The sequence below is a fragment of the Dendrobium catenatum genome, unplaced genomic scaffold (genome assembly GCF_001605985.2).
Source record: "Dendrobium catenatum unplaced genomic scaffold, ASM160598v2 fragScaff_scaffold_365, whole genome shotgun sequence".
NCBI lineage: Eukaryota > Viridiplantae > Streptophyta > Magnoliopsida > Asparagales > Orchidaceae > Dendrobium > Dendrobium catenatum.
This window is the reverse complement of record NW_021318827.1, coordinates 298,989-309,310: the sequence shown is the minus strand read 5'-3', so window position 1 is coordinate 309,310 and position 10,322 is coordinate 298,989. Positions and strand designations below refer to the sequence as shown.

At 39.5% G+C, this 10,322-nt stretch overlaps 2 protein-coding genes across 3 annotated transcripts; both read right to left on the bottom strand.

The window, feature by feature from the left end:
* Positions 1-583: 583 nt before the first annotated feature.
* LOC110113876 lies at positions 584-4,715 on the bottom strand. Its single transcript, XM_020846586.1, has 7 exons — positions 4,685-4,715; positions 4,358-4,407; positions 3,145-4,296; positions 2,917-3,027; positions 2,821-2,825; positions 1,480-2,511; positions 584-1,367 (listed from the first exon to the last, which is right to left on the bottom strand). The coding sequence occupies exons 1-7, from the start codon at positions 4,713-4,715 to the stop codon at positions 584-586; spliced, it is 3,165 nt and encodes a 1,054-aa protein (XP_020702245.1).
* Positions 4,716-7,161: 2,446 nt separating this feature from the next.
* Positions 7,162-9,508, bottom strand: LOC110113891 (transcription factor bHLH87). Of its 2 annotated transcripts, none has more exons than XM_028693775.1 (2): positions 9,077-9,508; positions 7,162-8,446 (listed from the first exon to the last, which is right to left on the bottom strand). In XM_028693775.1, the coding sequence occupies exons 1-2, from the start codon at positions 9,103-9,105 to the stop codon at positions 7,390-7,392; spliced, it is 1,086 nt and encodes a 361-aa protein (XP_028549608.1). In that variant the 5' UTR covers positions 9,106-9,508; the 3' UTR covers positions 7,162-7,389. The 2 variants fall into 2 exon arrangements, with proteins under 2 accessions (XP_028549608.1, XP_020702260.1); XM_020846601.2 differs by lacking the exon at positions 9,077-9,508 and adding an exon at positions 8,620-8,967.
* Positions 9,509-10,322: the final 814 nt, after the last annotated feature.

Here is a 10,322-nt window from a genome sequence, read left to right as displayed (position 1 = left end):
GGGCTCGAGCCAACTCAATAAAATTAATCACACAAAAATGGGTCCGAAATAAATATCAATTTAAATCAAATCGAGTAGGCCGCTATGAAATCAAATTAATCGAGTCTAATCGAACATGTCCGAGTCCGATCGGGCTCGAGTCGGGTCGATTCGAGCTCGGATTAGGTTCGACGATGCCCGATTAAATCGATTGAAAGCGCTCGAGCGAAAAACGAGGTCAACAAGTGCGGTTGATGACCTCAGTCTGTCCGTCTGATTGGGGATGGTACGCCGAACTGAGTCGCAAGTCGGTGCCCAAACGTTTCCATAATTCTCGCCAAAAATGACTTATAAATTTGACGTCACGATCTGACGTAAGGCTCCTAGGCAAACCGTGCAAACGAACAATTTCGTTAAAGAAGAGATGAGCAATATGCAAGGCATTCGAAGTTTTCTTACAGGGGATAAAGTGTTCCATCTTCGAAAACCTGTCGACGACCACCATAATGGAGTCGTTGCCGCGTTTAGTTCTTGGTAATCCCAAAACAAAATCCAAGCTAAGATCCTCCCAAATTGAATCAGGTACTGGAAGCGGCATATAGAGTCATGTATTTTGAGCTCCTCCTTTATAGACTTGACAAATCGGACAGCTTTCTACCAACCGGATTACATCCCGTCGAAGTCTTGGCCAAAAGAAACGAGACTGAATGTGTCTTAAGGTGTTATCGCGGCCAACATGTGCTGCCAGACCTCCGGCATGAGCTTCTCGTATCAAATGTTGTCTCCAAGAAGAAAGTGGAATGCACAGTAAATTCTGCTTGAACAGGTACCCGTGCCGGATGGAATATCCCTTAAAATTTGGCTCTACTTGACAAGTCTTCCAAATGCTCCCAAATTCAGGATCTGTTTCATACAATTCTTTTAGATGTTCTAATCCAGAGGTCTCGATTTGCAATTTGGTAAGCAGAACATTTTTTCTGCTAAGGGCATCAGCCACTTTGTTGGCTACTCCAGGCTTGTGTTGAAATGTGAAGGAAAATCTTTGTATGAACATAAGCCAACGTGCTTGCATACGGTTTATAGACCTTTCACTGTTTATAAATTGTAAGGCTTTGTTGTCACTACACAATACAAAATCTTGGTGTAATAAATACGGCTCCCACTGTTTAAGTGCCCGAATGACTGCATAGAGTTCCTGTTCATAGGCTGACCATTTTTGGCGAGCATCAGATAACTTCTCACTGAAAAATGCTATCGGCTTCCCCTCTTGTGATAGTACTGCTCCAATTCCAATGGAAGAAGCATCTGTTTCTACCATGAATACTTTGTCGAAGCTTGGTAATGCCAGGACTGGGGCGGAACTTAATGTCTTTTTAATGGCTTCAAAACTGTGTTGTTGTGCCTCTCCCCAGTAAAAAAGTTTTAGCTTTTAAACAGTCGGTCACGGGTGCCATGATGAGGCTGAAATTTTTAATGAATTTACGATAAAAATTTGCTAACCCGTGGAAGCTTCGAACCTCAAAGAAGGATCTTGGCGGAGGCCAATCAAGAATGGCAACTACTTTCTGCGGATCCATGTTCACTCCTTCTTCTGATATGATAAAGCCTAGAAACCGTACCTTTGAAACTGCAAGCTCACACTTAGGAAGGTTGATAAACAACCTTTGCTGTTGTAGAATCTCGAAAAGAGTTTCCAAATGTTGTATGTGTTGGTGCCAACTATTACTATAGACTAGAATATCATCAAAATATACAATGCAAAACTTTCCCAAAAATGGCTTCAAAATCTCGTTCATCATCCTCATAAAAGTGGATGGAGCGTTGCATAAGCCGAAGGGCATGACCTTCCACTCATAAAGCCCTTGTGGTGTTTTAAAAGCAGTCTTCCACTCGTCTCCGGGGCGTATCCGGATCTGATGGTATCCACTACGTAAGTCGAGTTTGGAGAAGATAGACGCTCCTGTAAGTTGATCAAGCAATTCTTCGATACGAGGCACTGGAAATATGTACTTCACTGTTATTTTATTGATAGTCCTGCTATCAATACACATCCGCCAGTTCCCATCCTTCTTCAGCACCAACAACGCGGGCACCGCACATGGGCTCAAGCTAGTCTGTATAAATTGTTTTTGCAACAAAGTGTCTATGAGTTCCTGCAAGATGAGTTGCTCTTTGGGATTAAGTCTGTAATGTGGTTTGTTTGGTAGAGAAGCCCCTGGCACGAGATCTATGTGGTGCTGAATAGCTCGGAGTGGTGGCAGTTGGTCTGGCAACTCATCTTGTGTGATATCTTTATAGTGCTGTAGCAGTTTTTGAATATCATCATGTTCCTTCCTTTGGGGCAGTTCAAGACTTGGTTCTGTGATGATTAATGCAAACAAGGGTGCAGGTTCCCGCCAACATCTGAGCAAAATGGAACCTGTCACTATATGCATGGCAGCTTGTTTAACTTGGCCTGAACTTTGAGGCTTGATTTCAGTTGAGCTGGGTAACAATCGGAGGCGCCGACCCTTCCAATCGAAGGCGCCGACCCTTCCAATCGAAGGAATAAATATTAGTCCGACAATCATACATAGCACCTACATCGAATTGCCATGGCCTCCCCAATATTAGGTGGCACACGTCCATCTCTAATACGTCACAAAGCACCTCACACACATATTGTTTGCCAATAGAAAAGGACACTCGGCATGATTCTGTAACCATAATTTCCATGCCCTTCTTTACCCAACTTATTTTATAAGGATGAGGGTGTTTGTTGGTTTTTAACTGTAAGCTTTGAACCACCGTCCGAGAGATCACATTTTCTGTGCATCCACTATCTATTAAGAGATCGCATACCTTGCCTGCTATGGTACAACGAGTTCTAAAAATAGCATGACGTTGAGAATTCAGTTGTTGTCGGGGAGCTAACAACAATTTTTCTAAGACACAGACCAATGCTTCTCCGTCGTCTGCGGGAACGTCTTCAGATTCACAATCATTTTCTAATTCGGCGGCAACTGACTCTCCTTCTACCTCACATTCAGCCAAATGGACTTGCTGTCTCTGTGGACATTAATTTGATTTATGGCCGGGCTGGAAACAACGGAAGCATTTGAATGTCGACGGCTTGGCATATGGATTGTCTTTTTTCGTTGTTCTCTGTTTTGGGAAATTTCTGACTTCAGTGCCTTTGACTGCACTTGTTGGAACTATAGGACTAGTACTTTGAGAAGGTTTTGCTGCAGGTGAGTTATTCTTGTTGTTAGCCATGGGTGGTTCTTGCCAATGTCGTCTGTTGTATGGAGTTTTGGGCTGTCTACTTTGTTGCATTTCAGCTTTTAAAGCAAAGTTCACGACCTGCGACATCGTCCACACTGAATTCAGCTCCAGTCGGTCTTGAATACTATCTTTCAGCCCACCAATGTAGCGTGCCACCAATTGATTTGCTAACTCATTGAGATTATTTCTCGCAGTCAAACGGTTAAACTCTTCTTTATAATCACTCACAGACCTTAATCCTTGAACACAGTGCTGATATCTCATATATATAATTTGTTCAAAATCTGTGGGTAGAAATTGAGCTCGCAATAGTTGCTTCATTCTGTTCCAACTCCGGACTCTTCCTTTTCCCTCACGTTGCCTCATCTGAAGAATTTGTGCCCACCAAGCACTCGCACCACCTTTCAGCCTACAGACAACATATTTCACCTGTTTTTCCGGATCTATCTCCATGTATTCAAAGAAATTTTCGACGGCCCTTTCCCAGTCCAAATAGTCCTCTATATGCATGCGAACGTCAAAGAACGGGATATCTAATTTAACCTTGAACTCACCGGGTTGATGCTGTAATTGTGCAGGCCGTCGGTGCCGATGATAGTCTAGGTGGTATTGGTTACCTCCTTCTTCTTCTCCCGACTCAACTAAGTCATTTACTCGGTACATCTGCATGTCTTCTTCGGAATTAGACAACTCTTGTCTGTTCATAGGAATGCAGTGTAACTGACGACCCGCTGCCGCTCCCCTACGCCTCGCCGGACGATTTACAGGAGGTTCTTCCCTCTGCGGAAGTTGCTGTGGTGGCCTCGTCCGATGGAGATTAAACTCACGGCGCATCTCTACTGTTAATCGTTGGACATCGGCGGCCAGTTCATCCAGCCGACGATTGACATTGTCCTGGTTTGCCCACAACGTCTCCAGACTCCTTGCGTCATCGGAGATCGGTTCTTTGCCACGATCCGTCATCTTGTCCCAGGTGCAAGCTCTGATACCAGCTGTTGCAAATCCTCCAGTGCCACTGCCAGGTTCTCTGCTATTGCAAAGCCTCCAACGCCGCTGCCAGGTTCTCCACACCACCGTTGAAAAACCTTCAGCTCAATCACCAGATTCACAACACCTCCGTTGAGAAGCCTCTAGCCTCCAATGCAGCCGCCTGGTTCTTCACACCTGCAAGATCACACAAAACAGAGTGGCACCAAAACAAAAACAGAATACAGAATTCTGGAATACCGAAACCTCAGGGTTTCTTAGTGTATTTCTAAATCATCAAATGAAGACGTCTCACAACCTCCTATCATCTTTTGTATCTGTAGCTAATAGTGGGCTATTGCTATAACTAAAAATATTGGAAATAAAAGTAATAAAGTACTGTAAAAACGGAAATAACAATGGGGTAGTGGAGGCACAAGAGTCAGTTAGAGACACATAAGGTGTCTCGCCTAACTCCCAATGTTAACGTGATCTGCATCAGTCATGCCTTATGCAAGGTAGTTTCAAGCGCCTTCTTGGAGGAAAACCAAAGTCCAGGGAGAAAAATTGTAGACTGTCTCAAGATCTCTATATATGATGGATTTTATATGAATTAGAAGAGGACAAAAAGATAAATCTTGAGAGGATGGAAAGGCGAGTCTTGAGAAGATGGAAAGAGAAATTTGTATATTTTGCTGGATTTTTTTCTGAATTTTTTAAAAGTTTTTAGAGCCAAAAACCAAGTAATCTTTTATTTTAAAGAATTTTAAAATGAAAAAAAAAACCTAAAAAGATAGATTTGATAAAAAAGAATCAAAAGTCCAAACACATGTGTGCATAGCATCTAGCATGCAAGAGCATTTGCCAATCATGTGGCATGTGGGTGCAAGCGCCCGTGACAGCCACTACATGAAAAATAAAGATTTATGGCCGATTTTCTGGTAGAATAATTTTCATAGAAAATGGTGATGGATTTACGGCGAAAATTTTTGTAGGAAAGTTTAGTGAATTTTCCAACAGATTTGCAGCCACAAATTTGTGGCGGATATTCCCTCCGTAAATCCATTGCAACCTGACCATATCTAACCGATTCATTCTCCAATTGGTTCATCTATTTTCTCTGTTCTTCGACTTCCCTCTATGTTCTTTCTTTTCACTTCAACTTCGCTGCTCCTTCTCAGTTGTTTGTTGCTCTTCGACTTGGCTCCTGCCAGTTCGTAGCCCAAACTTCTCGGCCTAGCCTCTGTCGGTTTGTTGCTTTTGTATATGTATGCATTTATGTGTGTGAATGTTTGTACATATATATAGTGTATATATGTGCAATAATATTTTATTTTATTTTTTACAATTAGCTCATTTCAGCTTCTTTCTAGCTAAGACTCACTTGCTAATAAATATTTTAAATTAGATTAGTGCTTCTTTCAAATTTTAAATCAAATTCAAAACCTTTTAAAAAATGAAAGATAAGCATGCATGAGCTTGATGAATTCTGATTTAGGGTCTGTTTGAGGAGCAATTATTAGGTCCTTTCACTGGATGTAGAGGAAGGTTCGGTTTTAGGCAAAAATAGGTCAAAAAGTGCAAATACCGAGTTTTTTGAAAAACTCGGTATTTTTTCAAAAAACTCGGTTTTTGCACTTTTTTAGGCAAAACCGAACCTTCCTCTAGGTCCTTGCACCGGACCAAATAAAAGTTCCTGTTTGAGACGCGTGCAACTTTTTGTAAAGGTTGTTGAAAAGCTGTTATGAAAAAGATAATTTTTTTTTTCAAAAATTGTTGTAAAAAACAGTTTCATAGCAAACAAAATTCTTGAGAGCATGTAAACAAGCCGTGGTTAAACAAAAATTATGTTTGTGTTCTAAAAAGAAAATTAATTACAATAAAACTGGCTCAAACGAAGCCTTAGTGAATTCTAAATATTGCTCTTTTCAAGCAATACCTTCCAAATCATGAAAACATATCTTTATGTTGTATACCAGGTAAAGTAGGAATTTATTACATAAGAATATTGTGAAATAATATCATATTTTATAATAATACATAATATAATCAAGATGTTAAAAATATCCATTAATTAAATGGGTAAGAAAAACATTTCTCCTCTCAAAAATATAAAACAACAACTGCATAAGAGAATGAACCTAATAAAGAAAGGAAAAAAAATCCAACTCAAATGACAGTCCTCTTCTGACACAAAAAAAAATTGCTGCATAGGAAAAACACATTGGCAATTGATTCCACAATCTCACCTTTCTCTCTCTTTTTCCTTTTCCTCTCCTTTTCACAATGCATGAGTTGAAACAAGAATCTCCTTGCAAGTCGAGAGAGAGAGAGAGAGAGAGAGAGAGAGAGAGAAAGATCCATCAAGAATATATCCATGGCCATTGGTATCCTGCACGTGCTAACCAAAGCAATGGTGGCCTTCTCAAGGGCACGCTTGACTAGAATGAAGGAGACAGTGCTCTCTGCCACACATGCACGACCCCAAAGAGAATGTCTCTCCGAAGAGAACTCTCTTTGTTGCCAACATTTCACTCTTCAACAAAGAAAGAAAGAGATAATACAACAAGAATTTGAGCATGGAAAGCTGAGCCTAAAGGCGCGCAGCTCAAGAAAAAGAGAATGGGAGAGAAAGAGAGAATCAAATTCTCTTTGTTCAACACTCCCAAAACTCCTCATGCCATAATCTCCTTAATCATAGGCGTAATGATGCTTAAACACCCTCTCCATATGCATGAAAGTCTAGCTTTTAGCAGAAAGGAAGTAATCATAATGGTAATTATGATCATATAATTAAGATCCTTATAAGCTTTTCATGGAAATGAAAGAGAGTAAAGAGAGGAAAGCTAATCATGGAGGAATGATAATGGTACCTCTTTTATGAACAAGTAAAAAAAAGTCATGGAGAGGTTAAAATAAAGGAGTAAACTTTTACTCACATCTCTTGTCTAAAAGCTAATAAAGCTAATGATAAAAGCACTTTCAAATTAATCTAAAGGGCTCACCTTTAGGTAAAAGGTTGGATTTTTGCCCTAAACAAATTAAAATACATAGCTATGATGACTCTCAAGTCCTCCTCACTAGTCATAAACTGATCACACACCATACATTTTACTTTAAAAGTCGTGCTTTCATTGCATGGTGGATGTTCAGCTCTGGATCAAAATGTGATCTTTTTTTTTATGGGAAAAGAGTTTGCATGGGGAAAGATTGACAGCTGGAAGTAACTGGAAAGGAATTAAGCATACTCTTCATGGTATGATCAACTGATCTGTTACTATTCCCAAGCTTCTCCAAAGCACTGACTTGAGCTTTCAAGAACTTGAGATAATTTGCAGCCTCATCAAGCATGGAGGCAGTATCCATCTTGCTTCCACCAGGGACAAGCTTCTGTAAAACCCTTAGCCTCTCACTTATCCTCTCCCTTCTATGCCTCGCCGCCACCGTCTGCGGATCACTCGATATCCTCACATTCTTTCTCTTCGGCTTCGCGACGGCCGCCTCCGGCTCGAGACTCACCGGCCGCAAAGCTGCAGCTCTGTAAATCATCTCTTTCACTTGAACAATCGCCTCGGTGTCAGGCTCATACTTTTCAATCTCAAATCTCAGCTTCTTGCACTTCGTTGGGTCGTCGCCGAAAACAATTTGAAATCCACCATCAGCAGTCGAAGAGCTCGAGTTGAGAAGGCTGGAGGAATGTTCTTCTCTTTTCCTCTTGTAGCTAAGCCTTTCTTTTGGTGGCTGCTCTAGATTTGAATTAGAGCTGTGCGAAGCATAGTTATCTGAATCAGTGCCAGAAGGAGTATTATTGCAGGTATCTCTGATGACTTGTAATTCTTCAGAACTGGTGAAATTGTGATCAGTAAAACTGGGAGGGAGGGAGCACAGTTGATAAGAAGCTGATAGAGTTTCTCTCATGACTGCTTCACTGACTAAATTGGGAATTACTATAGAATTAGTATCAATGCTTATTGCTTCTTGATTCTGCAAAATATCTACAGCAGCTTCGTTATTAAGATTTCCATGGAGAAGATCTAAGTTTGAGCTAAGCAAAGCTTCATTTATCATCATCTCAACTTTGCCACCTACCACACAATAATCACAGTTTGGTTCTGAGAAATTATCATATTGTCGGCTCCAAATGCATGATAAGTTACTGATCATCTCATCTCTGATGATGGATTGGTTATCCCAACGGGAATTATCCATAAGGAACAAGTCTGTGTGATGATTTACCCTGAAAAAAATTTAAATTTAAGAGAGTTATGCTTAACTATTAACCTTTGAATTAAATTATTTGACTCCTTACCTAACTTGTATCACAAAAGAAGTACTAATTTAGGACCATTCAATGAATGAAATGTGATATTTAATGAGTTAAAATTACCACAGAGTGAAGAAATAACATACCTCTGGCTTCTTAGTTTGGTAAAATCTATTCCAAACTTCATGAAATGTATTAAGTAAGAGTACTGCTGGGGGAAATGAGCCAAGACATGAATGAGGAAGGTGGCCGATTTCAAGAAGGAAAAATTAAGATGGCTACTTCTGTACAAAGATTAATGACCTGTACCTTTAAGAAGCTATGATGAAGGATATAGGTCCATTTGGTTACCCAAGGAGAAAGTTTATTAATATATATATACAAGCATATATATAAATAGGATGAAGGATCAGATGGTCCTAGCTAAGAGATAATTGTATGCTTATTGGTTCCTTTTATAAAAAGGGTGAAAAGGGGAAGATGGTATTGTTTTTTTAATAGGGAGTTGAGCATATGGGTGGCATATGAACTTGTTAAAGGGGTAGCCAAATATGTACAGTCGTATAGTATAATTTAGTTAGAAAGAGGGGAGAAGGCCTGTACCTGTTTTGTTTTTTTCTGCAGAAATCCATGCTTCCTGCTGCCAACTTCGAGTAAACTACAGTGGGAGGAAATAAGTGGTGGATTAAGCTTCAGAACCACCTTCGATTGTCTGTAAATTCAGCAGTATCTGGATATATATAGTTTCCATGGAACTAAGGGAATTTAAAACGGCACTTTCACTACTGGCTTCAAAGTGGCTCCATCTGTCCAAATCCAGTTGTTAATACCTTACCTACAAGCTGCAGAATGCTCAAATGAAATTGATGGAAGGGTTTGAAGCCTTGAGATTTCATTCAAATTTTTATCCATGAAAGCACCTACATATCTTCATTTACTTATAAGGAGAGACAGAGGGGTTGGGGAGAGAGGGCATGATGAGAAGAGAATGAGGAATTAAGAGTATTGCAAGTAGGAGCATTCAAACGGATTGATGTTCAAAACAACTTATTTTTTTAGTTCATTTGTTAGTTATCAGTCAAATATGAACATATAATATTTATGTTATACTTATCTCATTACAGAAAACTCGGTCGTTGCCGGCGGAAAAATGTATTTTATGGACGAAAATCTAGTTTTTCAGTGACTTAATTTCTAGCAGAGTATTTTCCGCAAGTACAAATCGCATAGGAAACACAATCCAACGGCTTTTTTGTCCGCTGGAAATTTCCGGCGGTTTTTAGGCAGCTAAATCCAGTTGGATAAAAGTAGGTTAATATATATAAACTTCTTGCAGTTCTTAAAAATTTTTTCTTAATATTTGGAGGGTACTTACCTATTTTGTCTTATTTTTTTACATAAACTACGCCAGTATTTTTAAATCCATATAAAACAATCCAAAAAAAAAAACACAAAGAACAAAGAACAATGAACAAAGATATTCATTAAAAACATTCACCTAATAAGTGCAGAGATGCATCTATATTTAAATTATTGTAAGAGACATGCAACAAGTTGCATTGGGTGAAAGGAAGAGGGAACCAAGAATAGAACAGTGGTACATAGTACATTGATGGATAGATAGGCTTCAACAAACCATTTTGGCATTATATTAAGCCTTAGTTTTCTGTGCTAAAACCAACACACAAGAAGTTACAAATAGTTCGCTGAAACAGTTTATCAGCAGAAGAAAGCAGTTAATAAGAAGGGACCCAACAGTTTTGGCTCATTTAGATATCATCAACAAATATTTTTGGAATTTTGAGGTAAAAACAAGGCCTCAAGTTTATAACTTCAGATATCAGAATGT